General features: G+C 36.0%; 1 protein-coding gene across 1 annotated transcript in view; it reads left to right on the top strand.

Annotated features, from left to right (window-relative positions):
- BMP5 (bone morphogenetic protein 5) overlaps positions 1–18861 on the top strand; it is a 50700-nt gene extending 31839 nt beyond the window's left edge. The window contains exons 3-7 of the mRNA XM_034436697.3: positions 200–348; positions 9403–9600; positions 13238–13314; positions 14888–14998; positions 16248–18861. Coding sequence (XP_034292588.1) covers positions 200–348; positions 9403–9600; positions 13238–13314; positions 14888–14998; positions 16248–16397 — 685 coding nt within the window. The 3' untranslated portion in view covers positions 16398–18861. The remainder of the gene's footprint in view (positions 1–199; positions 349–9402; positions 9601–13237; positions 13315–14887; positions 14999–16247) is intronic.
- Positions 18862–21169: the final 2308 nt, after the last annotated feature.

The raw sequence follows: 21169 nt of genomic DNA, 5'->3' as shown, positions 1-21169 counted from the left end.
TATTTTGGAGAAATTAATTTGAAGCGCTGGAATTTAATTAGTTTATGGATCACTGCCTTTCATTTTCAACATGTGATGTCATATGTATGTAAATTGTCTGCCTTGCTGTGCCACAGTCAGAATCAATGTTTTACTGGCAAAGTTAATCCCAATGACATAATAATTATGCATTTTTATTTACTCTTTTTTTCTATACTAGGGATGCGGACCTGTTCCTATTAGATTCAAAACGAGCTCAAGCTCCTCATATTGGCTGGCTTGTGTTTGATATCACTGTGACCAGCAACCACTGGGTGATTGACCCACAGAATAATTTAGGGTTGCAGCTCTGTGCAGAGATGGCAGATGGTAAGTTGTATGTATGTGACACGTTTCACATGAATCCGTTTGAAATTATTGTGCTCTTTACATGCACACAAACTGCACAGAACTCATAAACATTTTGGATCCTCTGGGTTGGATGGGAACATTTTGATCAGTGACATACATTAAATCTGTGGGTGCTATGAAAATATTTTTACATGTAGGTGCATACCTGATATACTAAGACATAGGAAAAAGAGGTTGATGGCATAGCAACCGTCATATTTACTGCTGGCCTCTGTAGTCAGGTTAGCTGAAGTGGTCTCAGATGTAGAAAATTCCAGAATAGTCCTTTTGAAGAATTTAACGTGCATATGGGACCCTTTCCCATGCTAGGTTTAGGAGTTCCCAGCCTCCATGATTGCCAAGATGCTGCCTCATTTTATCATTAGCTTGACACATGTGGGCTTAGATCGGAGATGTCCAACTTTGCAACTTTAGGACCAGTGGACTTCAACTCCCAGAATTCCCCAGCCAGCCATTCTGGGAGTTGAAGTCTTCAAGTTTTAAAGTTGCCAAAGATGGACACCCCGGCTTATGTAGATAGTGCAGAAGGAAGAGAATCCAGATTTATGGGGAGAGTCATTTATTTCATTAACATGGGCAGACCACTTGTGCTATGTTACTGATGGAAGGAAGGTGTTAAATTTCCCTGGTTTTTAGCACCAGGGAAATACTTGGTTTTACTCAAGCATTCAGTATTGAGGGCCATTGGTCCTCCCAAAATTGTCTAGTATTGTATTACGGCTATTGCTCTTTAATCTTTTAAGCAATCATTTATTTTTATTTTATGTGAGCGTTTTATCCTCTGTGATTTATGGATTAAAGCAGATCCTGAGATCTGTAGGATAATAAGTAGGTGTAAATGTTTAAGAAAAATGAATAGATAATCTTTGAACAAATTTTCTATTAGTGATTAAAATAACGTAAGAAACACAGAACCAGATTCTACTGAGATATATCTAATGTTTGCAGAATTAAATAGTGCAGATTTTCACAAGCATGTGCTCAAGCTCCATACAATGTAATCTGCGCCTTTGTTTGTCATACTAGTATAATTCTGATTAACTTGCAACGTGCCAGGAACAAAACCCAAGAACTATTTCTCCTAGCTTTAGTGCTTCCAACACCCTAGACCTTGTTTTACTTAGTTGATTATGAGGCTGGCTTGAATCCTCTTGTTGAATTAAAATACGTTCCTTTTGGATTTTAATTGGGTCTGTGATTTTTAATTTTAAAAGAGATAAAAGGGATAAAAAGCTTGTTTGAAATTGCAGTATGTTGGAAAAGATGTAGAAAATAAAACAAGAGTATGAAAAATGTACCTGCTCATCATAGTTTTGCATTTCTTTCTTGATGAAAATGAAAAACAAGGCAATGTGATATTGAAATCCATTATTTTTCCTTTGAAAATGGAATTTGGTATCAGAGGCATCATTTCTGCATGAAATATGGCTGATTTTCTGCTAAAAACACATTTTATATTGAATTGTAGGTCTAAAGAGCAACATAACACATATGGAGTCTGTCAACATATAACTTATTGTTTCCCTAGGGCTGTGCTAAATTAAGAAAGGATCATGTTTTTTCTAATTTTCTTTTCTAAATGTCTGCGTATATCTTTGTAGTGGTCCACTGAGTTCTATTATAGTGTACATTTTAGACTGAAGGGAGTTGTGATTTTACAGGAGAAACCATCACTTCCAACTGATACAGAAGGTGAGAGGTCAGCTGATGAATGGAAGTGTTAAAATATATGCAGATGTAGAAAAAGCCTCTTGTATTATTTTCTCCATGTGCAGCTTTTGATATAGTCCCATTGTTTTAGCACCTATGCTGTAATGAATGATTTAAAAAGAAAAAGAAAGAAATCTGATTTTTATGCTACATTTTCTATGTTTCCATCTCCTCCTAGATTGTAGGTTAAACACATACAAATGTTAGATTAATTTCTAATAATTAATAATGGATTTATTTCTTCTAATACTGTAGCTGTAGGCCCCAGATTTAATTTGTATAGCCAGGGCCCAAAGGAAATTAGACCGTGAGAAATGTACACATTTTTCTAAAAGGATGCAAGGGATAGACTGGAATCTGATTATGAGCTTGATGGTGGTTGAGGAATTAGGCTGTCTCTATTATTTTCTTATAAAAATCACTACTGTCTGGTTTTTATAATGAGAATCTCACATGCATCGGTAAGATTTTCCTTGGTGTAAAAGCATATCTATCTGTCTGTCCATCTGTCTGTCCATCTGTCTGTCCATCTGTCTGTCTGTCTATCTATCTATCTATCTATCTATCTATCTATCTATCTATCTATCTATCTATCACCCATCTCACCACAAAGACGCTATGGGTAGATAGGAAAGGTAGGGCATTCATTGGGAAAATGGGATTTGGAAGGAGTAATTCTTCCTAGAGATCCAGTCTGAATTCTCCTTCTCTTGGTCCATCCCCTCCCCTCCCAATCCTTCACCTTAAAACAAACAATAAAAGAAAAACTACATCTAATTATAGATATTAGCATGTTGGATCAGATTTGGCTCTGAGTTTCAAAGTACGTGAACTGTATCTATGGCATAAGCATTTAAGATTGTCTGGATGGTCATTTCTCACAAGTGACTTATGGTATCATCTACTGTGTTTCCCCAAAAATACAACCTTGTCTTATATATTTTTTTAACCCTGAAATAAGCGCTTGGCCTTATTGCCATGCGCTCAAAAGCCCGACTGGGCTTATTATCAGGGGATGTCTTATTTTGAGGGAAACGGGGTATATTCTTCCAATTTCTATCTGTCAAAGTAATATTCATGAGGACAGGCTTTATATCACTTCAGTGATGGCTAAGTGATGAAAATAGTATAAGTCACTAGGGGGAAAATAGCTAAAATTGTATCAGTTTCCCTGGGGAATGCTCTTACTATGAGATTTTAGTTTTCCGTCTGGCCTCTCACTCAGTAGTGATTTACGTGCAAGGCACCACCTTAAGACATTTGTGGATTGTTAAGTCTGATAGTTGTGTCTTGTTGTTTGTTTTATTTGGTTTATAGCTTTCTATTTCTGCATACTGTATTGTCCCTACTAATAATTAATATTATGTATTTTTTTTAAAAAAAACTACCAGTGTGTGTATTCTTCCATTTTGAGTCTATTTATCATATCCAACCAAATTGCCATTTTATCTTTCTCATTTTTATATATAGAAATACTTTCCAGCCCTGTTAAATATATTTCTGACTAGGTAGTCCTCATTTAGCAACCACTCATTCAGTTTGAACTTTCAACTACGCTGCAAAAGTGGTACTTACGAACAATCCTCAAAATTCCAGCCATCACAGCACCCCCGCAATCATGTGATTAGCTCAGATTTCCAGTTGTCATAGTGCCTTGTGGTCATGCAATTGCAATTTACAGCCTTCTCTTTGCCAGCTTCCCAGAAGCAAAGTCAATAGGGAAGTCAGCTGGTAGTTGGAAATTGTAATTATGTGACGCTCTTGCTTAACAACCCATGATGATTCACTTAACGACAATAACTGGGACTGCTTGAATTACCATTGTTAAGCAGCATAGCATCTACTTCACAACTTCATCGCTTAGCAATGGAAATTCTGGTCCTAAGTACTTTTTTTAAGCAAGGACTACCTATATATGAAATCATGTTTAAACATTCAAAGACATAGCCCAAGACATTCTGATTTTCTTAATATAGAGGACAGAATACAAATACTGCAGTTCATATAAGAAATAATTATGGGGATATGAGACCTAACTTGATATCATACACCAGAACGTTTAGTGTGTTTGGTAAAAGACCATACTGAGATAGAACACTTCTAATACAGAAGGCAGCAACATTTCAACTTTGAAAAGAAGTCTATCTGTTTCAAAGAGTTGTACCTCTTTTTGTTTCTGTAATAAAATAATTATGAAGGGATCATATTTATTCCCTGCGCCATTATATCTGTATGATTATTACAATGAAGTCCAATTGGAATCAAAAGAAACCTTATAACACTTCATTCACAGTGGAAGTATATTACATTGAAAAATGGATTTTGTGACATGATTGCAATGTTTTTACGTTTTGAACAATATATCTTGCTGTACTGAAAGAATGTGTACAGTAAAACATTCTGAAAGTTCATAAATCTTTCAGAAGGATTACATTACATAGCTTTTGAAATTTCATTGTCAACATGTACAGATAAAACCACAAAACAACTCTGTCACATTAATGTAATGTAATTCTGGCTTCAGAGAGGAAAAAATGCCTATTTTTTTTTAAAAAATCCAGTTTTGGCAATAGTTATGATTAGCTTTTTTTTCTTCTTTTAATCCAAAGTGAATTAATTCTCAGTATGGGTTCATGTGTGAGACTTTGAGGCAGGTATAGAAATGAGGTATGGTTTCACGCAGTCCTCATTTCACATGGAAATTTGGGATATGAGAAGGTATAAAGGTATAATGTCCAATCCATACAATCTGTCCCTTCACCCACTTTAGGTGGACAAGTTTCCCTTTATATTTTACTCTATTCACTTAGGCACGAGCATGTCTGTATATGTGGAAATAAATCCCAACAAACTGTAGACGAAAGTAAATTCAGAATTATATAACTCAGAGTGATAAACCTTTACAGCAAAACTACTACAGTATTTAAACCAGAATTATTCCATTGATCTCAAAGTCCTCCAAAATCTTCCCACTCTGCCTTCCCACTCATCTACATGTTTCTGGCTTTTACTATCTGGAGAGCTTTTCAGTCATGGGAAATCATAGATTGTATTAGTAGCTCCTGTTCTTCTGGACTCCATTTCAAATGTGCAAGAAGTAACCATTTTTTGGGTATATGTTTTATTTACAGTTTTCCTTTAACAACCAACATATTTTGCGGACAATGTAATGACTGGGTCAATACACTTTTTACACAGTGCTAACAATAATAATTCAATTACATATACATAGTTTTTATCTTCCAACTTCTAACCTTAACATGCTCATTATAATTATAATATATTCTTTTATATATCAATATGTATAATACTTTCCCCCCAATTTGTATTTATTTTTTCTCCCCCACAAACAGTACTGTTCTCTCTTTATAATTCTTTATCACTTTCTCCAAAATTATATTTCAACATCCATTACATTTCTTCATACAATGTATTTGTTGACCCCTGTTGAGTCCCCAATATTTTAATATTTTAAATATTACTCAAATTCCACCATATTTCCGATATTTCAGTTTTCTATAAACACCAATAAAACCATTTATTAATAAAATTTAATCAGTCCTGGGATTATATCTCTGAGTCCCTTTAAAAGCTATAAATTCCATTATATTTTTTGCACAGTTAATCATAATAATACATTTAAATATGCCTAATCACAATCTTCCACCTCCTAACCTTAATATATTTATGGTTATAATAAATTTTATTATATATATATATATATATATATATATATATATATATATATATATATAAATTTTCTATATGTATAGATTTTTCTATATGTATAGATATGTATCAATTTTCTATATATATGTTACTATTTCCCCAGTTTATACTTTCTATTTGTTTCTATTAGTTTTTAATACAATTACATTATTACAAGTTATTATGTCTCTATCCGTCATCTCTCAGCCTTTTTAGAATGTCATCATTTATTGACTTTTTGGTGATTCTTTTATATTTCTCTCTTGGGATCCTATATTTCTTTCTAATATTTTTATATAGACTGAATGTTCCCTCTGCCTTATCCCTTATCTCCTTCTGCTGCATCATTTGAATGCCCATACATAACCCTTTCATTATTTTTGGGAAGTCTTCTTTTTTCCCCTCTGTGCTAATGTAAGCTTTTAAGGAATTATCTATTTGATTAGATTTTATTTTTATTGTCTTTTCATTGTTTTTGTTTTCTTGTAGCTTATTTGATTTGTCTCCTCTACCACTCCTTCTGATTTCTCATCTATCTTCTGACTATTTTGTTCCTCTTCTCTCACCAGCTGTTGAGGGTCTTCTATACTCACTTACTCACCTACAGTTGTTGGGATTTCTTCCCACATTCATAGAAACACACACTCAAAATTAAAATAGAAGCCTTGGATATAATTGTAAAGCAAGGAATTTAAAAAAAATCTCTGTCTACCTTGACTTTTCAAACGACCAAGTAAACACAAGATAGAGAGCCACATAAATTGCTTCATATTTAATGGCTGTTTAAGAGTACCTCTATGTATCTCAAGGATTTATATAAACTATGACTTGTAGGATCTTCGTTGTTATCTTATTGCTAACCCAGTATTATTTTAAAGGGAGTTTGCATTACATTAAAGGATTTTTATTCCTTATTTTTGCTTATCGCACAATATATACGTTAATAAATTTAGAGTACTTAACATTGCTCATATATTTACTCTATTTTCTAAGAACTCTTCTGGGAAAATGTTGATTTTTTTTTATAGCAGTGTTAGGCAACCCCACATTTATGGATTCCTAGAACTCAAAATTGTTTTACTAATAAGAATGCCACTGAGTAATCACAGTGTAGTTTTCTACTGGTTTTCTGTATCGAAAAGTGTGTTGATCAGGGTACCAATTATGACTTTTTAAAACTGAACCTGCACCAAAAGAAAACAAAAATGGAGGGAAGGAGCCAAAAATGAATGCAATTATTCAGTGTCTAAGCATCCAGTGCACAGTCCCACACACCAACCTTTATCTTTCATCCTTTGCAGAATTTCCCTTGTTCCCTCAAATTAACAATTGTCTGAATATGTGCTTCGTTATTCTGCTCCTAAGTTTAATTTAAGTTTCATTTTTTTAAAAAATCCTTTTCCAGTTATCTGTCATTAGATACATCTTAACCCAATTTAAAGTGCTACATCTGAATAAACACACTGTAAAAGTGTTTATATACTGAAGTGGGTCAATTCAAGGTATGGTATTTGGCTGAGACTTCTAATCTCTCCCTGTCTCCCTGTGAAAGGACTGCCAGGAAAGAGCTGAATTAATGCATTTGTTACAGTGGAAGTAGAATGGAAACTGCTTTAACCGCAAATCAAACTGCCTCTTTCATTGATGCTCATGATAGATGTTTCTCTCAAAAATACAAGCCCTGGCAAAGAGCCGCCGTAAATCTGCTTTTAAAAAGGGAAGCATAGGGCTAAGTTGAGTAAGGCTTGCTCCTAGGACTGTTAGTAAGTTCTTTCTTAGTTAGTAAGTGAGAACAGAATAACAAAACAACAGAATAACAGAACAAAATAACAGAATAGTAGAATAATAGAGTTGGAAGGGACCTTGGAGGTCTTCTAGTCCAACCTCCTGCTCAAGCAGGAAACCCTATACCATTTCAGACAAATGCTTGTCTGATCTCTCCTTAAAAACCTCCAGTGTTGGAGCACTCACAATTTCTAGAGGCACATTGTTCCACTAATTAATTGATCTCACTGTCAAGAAATTTCTTCTTAATTCTAGGTTGGTTCTCTCCTTGATTATGTTCCATACATTGCTTCTTATCCTACCTTCAGGTGCTTTGGAGAATAGGTTGTGCCTCTTCTTTGTGGCAGTTCCTTAGATATTGAAACACTGCTATCATGTCACCCCTAGTTCTTCTTTTCATTAAACTAGACATACCCAATTAAGAACAAGCTTGAGAGCATGACATAGTTGAAAGGATATAGGCTTCTTCATTCAAAGTTGTTCTTTCATTGATCCAACAATCGGTCAGAAGAATTCTACTGAGAGTTGCTGCTCCTAGAACTGTGATGGCGAACCTATGGCACATGTGGCACGTGGAGCTATATTGGTGGGCACGTAAGCATTGCTCTACCTCAGCTGTTTCTGGCCTCCAGAGGGCCTCCGGGGCGGTGGGGGTGGGGAAGGTCGATTTCACCCTCCCAAGGCTCCTAGAAAGCCTCTGGAGGCTGGGAAGAGCGAAAAACGGGCTTACTGGGCCCATTGTGCCATCGCATACCAAAAGCGGGGAGAGCAGGGGGGGTCGTGTGCGCATGCACGGGGGATGGGGCACATTGAATTATGGGTATGGGCATGTGCGCGCATGACCCCCTCACGCTCCTCCTGCTTTTGGCATGCAATGGCAAAAAGATTAGCCATCACTGTCCTAGAAGAACTCAGTTCAGTATTTATTTACTAACACATTACTATTTAAAGGCTGGGCCATGATAATTCTTCTCCCTGTACAGCTGCCTAGCTTCATATGACACTGTCTCACTTTCTGAAGGTTTTGCATATTATTGGGAGACACACCATTCTTTAAGATGCCAAAATAAATTTTGTTAAGAGCCTGGGTGTTGTTTGTTCAACATTCAGATGGATACAATTTTAGCGTCTACATTCGGACTTTCCCTTTTCAACTTTTTCTTTCTTTTTGTTTGTTTGTTCAACATTCAGATGGATACAACTTCAGCGTCTACATTCAGACTTTCCCTTTTCAACTTTTTCTTTCTTTTTCCACACTTCCACCCCTCCCCCTCTGCCCCACACACATGCCCAGGAGGAGAGTCTCTAATCCGACAAAGTGGCTATTCAGTCTCAACTAAACAAATATAATAAAGAAATACGCAGATCCCTCGGGATTAAAATCAGAGTCGATCATGTCATATTTCACCCTCAATTATATATTATTCCTTGAAAGACTGAAGCCTCAGCTGTACCTGAACTTCAAAATCCTGACAAAAAATGAGTAATGCCTGGGAAATATTTATGTCTTGAAATGTAAATATATACACACTACCTCCATTTCTTATTTCTCTTGGGGGCGATTTGGGCATACAGGATTCTCAATTTATTTTTCCCAGTTTGTAAAAACAGGATGATCTGAGCTTTTTGCTCAGCTAATGTCTTTGTCACCATAATGTGGAACTATAGGCAGAAACATTACATACTTCTGGTACTGTAATATCCACAAAATATGCTACTCTGTAGACCCACACCTTATCTAGAATATTATCCACCCGCTATATGGATTTTGTTTAATGGTAGCTAATTTTATATCTCTTTATTTTGTAGGTCGTAGTATCAGTGTGAAAGCAGCTGGTCTTATAGGCAGGCATGGTCCTCAGTCAAAGCAACCATTCATGGTTGCCTTCTTTAAAGCAAGTGAAGTCCTTTTTCGATCTGTCCGAGCTGCCAACCCTAAGAAAAAAAATCAGAATCGCAGCAAGTCCAGCAACTCACAAAATACTTCAAGAATGTCAGGGGTTGCAGGTAAGAGTGACAAGGTACCCTGTTTTATGGAACACTGTCCTATTTAAGAGGCCATCATAATAATTTTCTTCAGAGAAGCTCTAATTCTAGATGATTAGCTCAGAGTTGGTTTAATTAATAGTTCAGATGCCTAGAGTCAACTGATCTCATCTTTGTGGACCAAGTTACATTTTCCACCCACGTTATTCCAATTCATCCGGTAGAATTGAACATATGATAAAAATTTAAGGATTGCATTATGTAACAAAAGTCGCCCACATCCTTCTTGATTTCTGCATATATTGTTTGTATGTGTTGGCTCTTTAATAGATTGGATGACTGGCATGCCTTTCCCTTGCAGCAGAAAAAAATTCATAAGAAATTTAATTTAATTTCTGGCAGCTGACGTGATTAAATACCCCTCCATGAAAAAAAGTAATTTTTCCAAAGAGAAAGCTAGAGCGTCAGGAGAATTTCTGCCCTAGCTTTCTCTATGGTGTTTTTATTTCTGGGAACTAGGACTTCATTTATCTGCAGGACAGCGTGTCAACACACACTGTACCATTTTACCTGCAATAACATAGCCCTATCCTAAATCACCTTTCTGGTGAGGCTTTCATTGCAGAAGTTATTTTTGAAAGAATGTACCTAGGTTGCATCTTCCCGCGATGCCTTAAGGCACACAATTCAAGTAAAATGCATAGACATGTTGTAGCAGCATATCTTACATATATTTCTCAAATGGCTTGAATACTTTAGGGTTTTCTGCTTGTTTCTGGAAAAATTCTAGACATGTCAGTAAAAGCTGGGTATTTAAAATCCCACTGATTTATGTTGAAGAGATGGAAAAACGAATTATTTTATACAGTAGGTAACAATGTTTCAAGGTCATGTTATGCCCATTCTCATTCTTTGTATTTATGTTCTACCTTTCCTCAAGTGGCAAACATAGAAGATTGTCTTAATTTTATATTTGCAATAAACAGCACTGTGGGATGCTTTGGGATGAAACACAGAGCCTGGTCCAAAGTTACTCAGTAAGCTGCATGTCTGAGCATGGAAATCTCCAGTCCAATGAACATTACGTTACATCAGGTCTCTGCAGAGAAGAAACTCTGTGTCTGGTGTTTATTTTCAAAGAAAAGAACATACGCAAGAATTTCAAATATCCTGTTTAGTTAATGATACTGGCATATATAAGAAGTTTATATGAGAGTCATTCTTCTGCTAACATACTGTACTTGTAAATAACATTTAAAAAGTATTAGTTCACAAAAAAAGAAAGAAAGGATAAGCTGTTTGTTTAGAAACACTACCTACGGTGATGGCACCACATACTTGGTGGCTCCATGCCAGTAGGATCAATGTTGACATATCTCACATATAAAAAACACACTCGTTTCTATTATATGGAGACACAAACATCCTTACCACAGCTTTATGCCATCAATGTTACTAGTGCTGTAATAGAATATACACTACTATAAGTCCATTAGAAATCATCTGACAAATATGTTCTAATCACATATTCCATCATACAATAGACAATATTCAACCACCGTTGTCCTAAGAACATCTTCCAGGTGAATTCTGAATCTTGTACAGATCATAGCCATACCTTCAGATGAGAGGGGGGGGGAAACATATTGCTCACAGGTAGATTGTACCGCTTAAATACAACCCCCCCCACAACAGATTTAAACAAATCAGTAGAATTTCATTAGAGGCTGGAAGCAGACATTATATTAGTTACTCTCTTGTGGCTGCTGGCCTATTTCTCTTCTCTTGTAATATCCTACAAAGGATAGCAGGTGACAATGCCATGCTTCTTACCAAGTTGCCAGAATTGCAGCCAATTTCATTAAATAACCGCACCATTCCCCGAATTTCTTCAGTAATAAATGGAGCAAAAATCACATCTGTTTTGAAATGGTATAATTCAATGTAATTTCCTCCCAGTGTGTGTTTATGATGGAAGCCCAACAGTATAATCATTATTAAATCTGTGCATATTTTGTTGATATTATATTTAAACTCGTCTTTTTTTTTTTGTTAATCCTCTTTTCTCCTAGTCAATCTCAAATATACAAAAGGATGAAGGCTATTGCTGAGCACATTGTAAGCCGCCCTGAGTCTTCGGAGAAGGGCGGCATATAAATCAAATTAAAAAAAAAAAAATAGGCTTTGCTTGTCTATGGGTATTTTGACAAGTTTCAAATTTGATTTCTTTCTCTTCCCCTCAAAGAGTCCCCCCCTCCCTCTTTATGCTCCATAAAGATTTATGTAAAGGGCTGGAGGGCAGTTGCCAACTCCAGTTCCTAAATTATTTGGGGACAAACTTTATTCATCCGTAATATCCCATGGTTTTGATTCCTAGCAGAATAAGCAAATGCAGCACTGAAGGCCCAGTCAGTGAAATTGGAACTTTCACACCAGGTTCTATAAAGTAAATGTCACCCTAGCCATTTACATGAAATGTAATATAATGTCCTATACTTCCCTCATGTAGAAAGGCAAGGAGGAGTATGGATTTCAGTTTAGTAAACTGGCATTCAGAATAACCCTGCAGTTTAAATGGATTTCATTTTTTCTTGAGATGGGATACTAGCTCCATATTAAGTATGCTGGAATGTATATATATTTTTTTCACAGCTAGACAACACTCATTTCTTTTCAAATTGTATTTAGTCTTTTTGGGATTGTGGAGAAATGCAAAGTGATACTTTGGGCCATTTCAGGAAACTTTTATTGGGGGCGGGGGGAATGCCTAAAGGACTTGTGGGGGAGACCGGAGTTTTTGAAGAACTTCTGGGTGAGCAGTGTGTGTAGAACAATATTATTCCACTGCTATGAATATTATTCAGTTTTTCCAAAAAGCGACTGGCAGCTGCAGAGCTGCATGTTTTCTTTCAATCTATCTCTGTACAGGGGAAGTAGGAATAATCTGAACATTTGAGAAGACAAAAAAAGAGCAGAAAGTCACAAAAAGGTGGCACTCAATGGATACAATGGATAGCGTGCAGAAAGCAATTTTATCTTTAATGTATATCATATCCCCGAACACTCACCTTCCTTGGGAATAATGCAGAGAGACAAAGAAAGAAGTCCATTCTGCTTTATTTATCTAAATTCATCTGATTTAAAAGTAAGGTGGAAATCAAGTCAGACTATGAAATTATTGAAAAATGGCCACTTATTAAATGCTGAAAATATGTACCATTTTACACTCTATAGAACATGTTTCTCAATCTTGGCCACTTTAAGATGTACGGACTTCAATTCCCAAAATTCCTCAGCCAGCAAAGTTAAAGTCCACTCATCTTAAAGTAGCCAAAATGGAGAATCGTTGCTAGAATGCTTATATCATCTGCACCAGCTATATAATTCCTGTGAAAGGACCAGGAAAGGAATGGGTGGGATTGGTATGACGTAGTAGATCATAGATCCAATCCATCAGTTGTTCAAAAGAAATCAGACAGGACAAAACTCTAATGAATCAATTCCAGCATTGAGCAGAATGGCACAAAGCATGCTTTACACAAGACAGTAATATCTCCTGAAGGAAAGAGTGAATGTTTAAAACCTGAACAAATAACACAGGCTTAATGAATGCTTACAATAAACAATTGTGTAATGTGCTTCCCCCCTCCCCCCGCAGATTATAACACAAGTGAACAGAAGCAAGCCTGCAGAAAACACGAACTCTACGTGAGCTTTCGAGACCTTGGGTGGCAGGTAGAGATGATATTCCATTTTCTGTTCTCCTCCTTTTCCTTCTCTTCATCTACAAATCTACCTTTTGGGTTAGGCAAGGTTATGCAAAGAGCAGGAAAAGATAAGAAGGAGGAAGAAAAGTAAGAGAAGACTAGTTATGTCTAGTTCGTACTTCCTTCCTGTCTTTTTACCTCACATACTTAGACACCTCATTCTCACTACATTATGGTTCTCCTAACAAATCCAGCTCTCACTTCAAAAGAGCGAATGATAATCTGGGGATTATCATACAGTTTAGACATTATCATGTTAAAAGAGGACAAGAGACTTTCTGCTCTTTCGGTGCTGAGTCTGCAGAGGAAAAGCAGCAAACAGACAAAGGAAAACCGAAGCTTCCCTCCTCAGCTGCTTCTTTTCTCTTCAACATTGTAGCTTACTCTGTGCTCCACAGCAGTTGAGCAATACTTAGCTTTCATAGGCACAGGACATTAATCACATTATTTATTTACTTACATTTCATATTTCTAAACCACCCATCTCCCTCAAAGAGGAGCTCTGAGCGGTATTTTTGTCCTTGTTCAGTCGCTAAGTCATATCTGACTCTTTGTGACCCCATGAATCACAGCACACCCTGTCCACTGATTTCTGGAGTTTTCCCAAATTCATGTTCATTATCTAACCATCTCATCTTCTGCCATCTCCTTCTGCTTTTGCCTTCAGTCTACAATGCAATATAATTGATAAATAAAGCAACATGTAAAAATTAACATTAAAATTAAATTAGGATTAAAATTATAAACTAATGACAATTAAAAATCAAAAGGGTAAAAATCCTAAAATGTCCATTTAACACCGGTTATTACAAGGTGGCGTATGTTATTACAAGGTGGCGTACTCTTATAGGTCTAGCCATCCGCACGGTTGTATGGTCCTCTGTGCCTCCTACGGATGGCCACAAAGCCAAGATTTATTATGCTAGTTGGTTTATAGCAATGGGCAAGTCCAGACTGGTTTACATACTCAGGTTTATGGTTTGAATTATCTTTAAGCCAAACAACTGAAGTTTAGTAACAAACTACAGTAAAAACATTTCCTAACATACTGAAATTTAACATATGAAGTCAACTACTGAGTCTTAACTATTGCCGAATATGTATGTTAACACTGAAACCGTTCTGACTGGGCTGGAATGATCTTGAAAAAGCAAAACAGATTCAGATCTGATTGGATGGGGAGCCATCTGAAATTATGAAGGCTTTAAGCTAGGCTGGGATGTTGACTAAATACATCAGATGAAGGCAATGAAAAGTCACTTTCTTACTATTGCCAAGAAAATCACATGGACAGATGGCCTGAATGATTTCACATATATACATATGAGATATGTACATATGTACATATGTACATATTACATATGTCAGGTTTTTCACAGTAGCTCATCTTGGGGATACAGTCCTGAAAATTATAGGTGGTGTCTGAAAGTATGTGGAATTTCAACTTTCAGGCATTTTTCAGGTAATTTTTTTTTTAACCAAAACTGAGGGATGACTGAGATGGAAAATTTGCATTTAAACATTTCATTTTTATTTTATAGGATTGGATTATAGCTCCAGAGGGTTATGCTGCATTTTATTGTGATGGAGAATGTTCATTTCCTCTCAATGCTCACATGAATGCCACAAATCATGCCATAGTACAGACGCTGGTATGTTTTCATCTGTTTTTATAAACAATAAATATATAATGTTTAGAAATATTTTATAAATAATAAATACAAATATTTAGTTATCAGTCAATCAGTCAACAGATTCAGTGGAGCTTCATTTTCAAGCGATACAACATCCTATATATACAGAGAAGAACATTTAAAATATCTATTTGGTCCTATTTTTCAAATGTCTTTTCCTTCCTCAGGGGGCTTTAAAGAAAAAGAAGTAGTATTGCATGCTGTGCTAACATTTCATTTCAAGCACAAACCAAGAACAGTGTTGTATTTCTGAAAGGCCAGCTGTAAGCAGTGATGCTTTGGGAAGCTCCTATGAATTTTTAAAATTGTATTTTTATACTTTCCACTTTTTTCCCCTCTATAATATTTTAGGGCCAAGATACCCCAGACTCCATTTTCTTTATCCTGCACAGTCTTTGGATGGATTCTCCCTTTAGCTATGAAAAACGCATTGTTTTTCTGAGGGAGAAGGTCAGTTTAGAAATACAAAATATAAATAAATAAATAAAGTAAATTATTCCTCCTCCTCCTTTAAATCAACCCATTACATGATAAAACACTATTCGTGGAAAGTGAGGGACTGCTCCAGTGAGGTTGGTAGATTTTTTTTTTCACTTTCCAGTCTAGAACTATGAAAGAGAGATTTGTTTAAAGCCAGCTTGCACGCTTAAGGGGGGACTACAACCTGGATCTTCCCACTACTAGTCCAACTCCTTAACTACTACAGCATACAATCTTTCTCTCTTTCTCTCCGTACATACAATACACAGACACACACACTATACACCCAACCTCTATCTCTGTGTTGTGTTTAAATGTGTGTGTGTGTGTGTGTGACAGAGAGAGAGAGAGAGAGAGAGAGAGAGAGAGAGAGAGAGAGAGAGAGAAAGAAGACATGGCTGGCAGGGGAATTCTGGGAATTGTCGTCCACAAGTCTTAAAGTTGCCAAGATTGGATACCCCTGTTCTAAACCTTCAAGTAGCCACAGGACAAACTTTGGGGTTTGTTGATATTCTTTTTAAAAGCAGGATATACTTTTCACTGCAAAGTATTAAAATCAGAAACATTTTAACAATATGACTCTCCCAGCAAAAACAAAACAAAAAATAAAACAAAACAAAAAACAAAACAAAACAAAACAAGTGTGTGTTATTGCTTACTATAGGAATCATTACAACAGATTATTGAATGAGTAAAATGATTGTATCTTGTTGTCTTTGACTTTCAGGTCCATTTGATGTTTCCTGACCATGTCCCAAAGCCTTGTTGTGCTCCAACCAAACTGAATGCCATCTCTGTCCTCTATTTTGATGACAGTTCCAATGTTATTTTGAAAAAGTACAGGAACATGGTGGTGCGATCATGCGGATGCCACTAGGATTCAATTGCAAAACAGAGTGTCATCAAGTGGAAATTATACAGTTATTCTTGTACATTTCTTTTTTGATGGTAAAGGAATTGGAGTGACCATTTCATAATATTTCTCCCAGAAGAGGATCAGTTCATTCCAACAGAATCCTGGAGCTGAAGTTCTTCCTATATGGTGTTTGTCACACCACAAACTGGGCTGCAACCAGGTGCTTGCCACTCTCCCCCCCCCCATCCTCTAGGTACGGCTTCGTTTGTAAGCATCTGGGGAAGGAAATGTGCCTGTCACAAAGAGCAAGAAAACCATAACTAACATTAAGAGAAACCTCTGCAAAGGGGATTTATTTAGGGAGATAAGAAAATTAAAAGACAAAAAAAAAAGATACAAGAAATTTAGATTCTAGCTGTAAAATGTAGAGTAAAGCCAAGAGTTTCCTTTTTGTTTTTTTAATGGAGAAAATAAGGATATTAGGTAACTTAATCCCACTGATGTCACATCTCTTTTCATGTACAGTATAATGTACATAGTAGCTTTTATTTATTTAAAGGTATATCCTTCCTTTTATATGAATGTCGTTTCAAATGCTTTATTATATAGGTTTATATATAAGTAGTAGAACATCGAAGGTAAATTTTTGGTAACCGTACTGAGATTTATTTCATTTTTATAAAATAAAGCTTTTGTATACTCTCTTCCCACTCTCCCTCCCTCACCTCCTTCCTCTCAAGGTAAAAAATCCAGAACTCCTGTGACTATTTTATATTGTTAAAGGAAATTGAATACATTTGGCTACATTGCGCCAATGAAAACTTCGGTGGGCTATTTATTTAGAGTAAGCACTGAGAACGTTTTTTTTAAAATGCTTAGCTAAACACAATTTTCCTTTTGGAAGTTCTGCCCCATTAGGTAAAGTAAGTTGAACTGTGTTTAAATAAACAAATGGTAGCTAAATGCAGTGGGCTGAAAGATTGCGCACAATTGTTGGGGCTATTTTCTCTAGAATAATAGTGTAACCGTAGGAACCATAATCTCCTTCCCTTTGCTTGTGGGTTGCAGCTCTTCCTGGAGGCATGAAACTTTGGGCATTCTGCCAGTTGTCCGTGCCCAAAATTAGTTCTGACTTTATGCGTTGGGAGAGGGAGGGGGGGGGAATAGAGTACAACCTTCTTACCTCAGGTAGATGTGATTAGTCCATCATCTCTAACACGGCTGCAAAATGTGTGGTTCTTAGACCGAAACCAGTATATGAACCAGCCTCCTTTCTAAGCAAGAGATCATGAGACGGAAATGCATTCAATTTCCACTGGGCATTATGGAATTTAAGCAAACATTCCATTAACTTATTCCATGAACATTACTACTCTATCCATATCTTCTCAGAAGTAAGTCCCATAGAGTTCCCTGGGATCTGCTGCTGGATGAGTTGAGCTTAGTTGAAAATAGAGGGCACAGTTACTTGGACTTGCACTGTATTTCTCTCCTTTAAGCAATATTTAATAAGACTGTTATGGTATAAGGGAAGCATAAAATAATGGGCTCAGCTGTTTATCACATTTAATAAGATTCCAATGGTATGGAATAGGGGAAATACAGAATAATGTGCTCAGGTGTTATGCACACTTTGGAGAAATGAATTTATCTTTTTTTAACAGGGTTAAAACCTTGATATAGATTCTTAATTTTGTCACATTAAATCTGTTGAAATACTCTTGTGCTTTAGAGAGACATAAGGCATGCATTGCCTTTGACTCTGTTTAATTTGTCCATGAAGTTGCCAAAGCACAGCTTGATGTAAGGACACTATTATCCTAATTTATCACAGCTTTAATTAAACTGTACTACACATATTCCTGCGGTACATGTAGCTACTCAATGTCATCTTGAACCCCAAGATGAGTGGCTTATAAATTTGATAAATAAGTAAATAAATCCCTACTGGTATCGCCTCCAAATTGCTGTTTCGTCAGCCCTCCCAAGTAACTTAGAAAGAAAACAAGACTAGATTCTACTCTATTGTAAGTCTACTTTAACAGAATCTTGCAAGTCTGATGGCATAAACTTCCCACTGCCCCTTTTAACTGCTTGATCCATTAGAGCTAGTCCTTCCTAAGTTTCTTTCTCTGACCATTAAGCCACTGGAGGCTCCTGCCTCTCTTATCTAATTGTTTCCTAGGCAGTGTCTCTTCCCCTCTTTATGTCATTTACACATTCCATTACATGCTTTAAGAAATGTTTAAAATTAATTTGAAAATTGTTTAGAAAGAAAACAAATTTGTTTAGGACTTAAATAGAAGATTATGGTATTTGGAGCTGAATTTATGTTAAATAAAGGTTGAGGTGTATTTTGTGGGTATGTTAAATAATATATTTTGGAATAAAGGTGTACCATTTTAAGTACATGAAATGGAAGATTTTATTATGTCCTGTTGAAATATAAGTCTATATTTTATAACCTAATAAACCTGAAATACTAGCTGGTTTGCCGTGCCTTTTCTCTGGGATTACATTATCTTGATTTAGAAGTATTGTGCTCACTTGAAACAGCCCTTTATTAAAAATACAAAGCTGTAGCCTTAGATTTGCTTTCTGTCATAAAAGGAAATTGCATTGAAGAAAACTTGCTCAGAAAGAATACAGATAGGTTATATACCTACATGCATTGAAGTTTAGTTTAACACACACACACACACTGCAAAAATTGACAATTCTAACCAATTATAACAAAGGTTAAACAAGAAAAGAGGAAGAGAGAACGTTCCTCTGCTGTACTGCTACCATTATTCTATTGCAAAGGAGAGAACATTGGCACAGATATTTTTACATGCTCCACTATTGGGAGTGGAGTTGCATGCTGCATGTGTCCAAGCATGTTTCTTACAGTAATTGATAAAACATGCTTCATGGGTCTTTACGTTTTGAGAAAAAGAGAATAATCATGTAAAAAAAATATATGTTGCAAGTCAGTGCCTAAGATCAGTGTACCGAGTCTAGTTTTAATCAGTTTAAAGTTTCCAACAACTCTTCATTAACCACTGGAGCTACTTAATATATTCCCCAAAGAGCTAACTAAACATGTAGCGAATTAAGGGAAAGCAGGTAGCACTATTTCGAAGCTAATTGTTTTTAAGGGGTAACTCCCAATTGACTTTAGTCGGTTTAGACTGCCAGTTTATTTGGGGAAAGAGAGATCATTAGAACAGTATTGGATATAATGGAAGGGGAAGAGGGGAGTGGAGAGGAGAGGGGAGAGAGGAGAGGAGAGGGGAGAGAGGAGAGGAGACACTATATGGTTGTACAGTTTTGTACAACCATAATTACTGCAACATTGGACTTGGAAAGATGGCATGTTTTTTCAGGATCTTAAGTAGAGGAAACATCCTGTTCAGAATTTCCTGTCCCCAAAATCCTGGACATCTTTTAGTATTCTCCTTAGCTCTTAGACTACATTTCTTAGTATGTAAGAGATAAAAAGATTTCCTATTTTTTAATTCTTAGGTTTCTTGGATAAATTGCTAAAATAGGCAAGCGCTAGTCAGTAAAATAATCGTGAAATATTTTTCATAGATGAAAGATAACACCTGAATGGACCATTTCATCTATAAAATTCTACCCTATGAAGCAGAATTAAATGTCAGGAAAGTTTTTCCTTTTCTTCTTTTATAGCCCACTGCTTCTGCAAAGTCATTATTTCTTGAAATTCACAGAATATATCATGCATTTGGAGAGCAACATATGGAAGCTGATAAACTCACAACAAGGGTGATATAAATAATAGTGCAAGCCTCTCTAGAGTTTAGCAATGGAGACATGAACATCTGTCTCCAGCTGTGCAGCTATTTCTGAATTACATAGATCAAGCCAGGTTGGACAGAAATGGTAATTATTTTTGTTACTGACTGGAAGATCAAAGGTTAGTCTCAAAAAGTAAGGACAAGGAGACTGGTATCTAATGAAAAGATTTATACAATATGTAATTTAATGTACGGTTTTCACATGAACCTCATGCTAATGTATATAAATGACAGCAAAAACAAACACTTTGATACAAGATTAATTATCACTGATGAAAAGTACATTTTGACTCTCTCAATAATCCTCAGCAGCTGTAATATTCCAATATTACCCTTGCAAAGAATCTAGTAGAAAGACTTTCTGTTCTGGCTGTATCATTGAACAAATTATTTCATTCCAAAAATAAAAGTAATAAATCTGTTTTGCTGAAATTGGCAATTGGGACACACATCATTTTTGTATGATGTTCTCCTGTACCTTTTAATGCAAGAGCTGGTATTCTGTAGGGATAATTAATCCCTTTTTCTAATAAACGTTAGCATCAGTAGAAGAGAGGTAGAGTTCAATTGTTTTCTGAACCAACCGGGATTCGATCAAATGCTTCCTTTGTATTGTCAGACACTTGGTTTCTTTAAAAAAAATAGCATTAAGGGTCTTTAATATGAGATTAAAGCACATTGGGGAAACAACATGAAATAATAGCATCATAAAAGTGGAATCATAATACTAATGATTTAGGTGCTGAAATACAAGACAAAATATTCAGGCACTCTTCTGCTCCCAAAAATTAATGAGAGTAAACTTACTCTCATGTTAATGTCTAGTCAATGAAATCACAGGCAAGGCTGACAATGTGTCCAGTGCTATCCACAGAAATAAAGGAAAAAGGGTTTTCCTTGGGAATTCTGATTTTTATATACTCTGCTTTGCTGTTTATTAGTGCTGGTAAGGTATTTTTCCTTCATGTGTGAAGAAGTCTATTAATGAGT

Source organism: Pantherophis guttatus, chromosome 1 (genome assembly GCF_059756535.1).
Source record: "Pantherophis guttatus breed Tessera chromosome 1, ASM5975653v1, whole genome shotgun sequence".
Classification (NCBI taxonomy): domain Eukaryota; kingdom Metazoa; phylum Chordata; class Lepidosauria; order Squamata; family Colubridae; genus Pantherophis; species Pantherophis guttatus.
The sequence above is the reverse complement of the archived record's forward strand: the minus strand, read 5'-3'. Positions and strand labels throughout refer to the sequence as shown.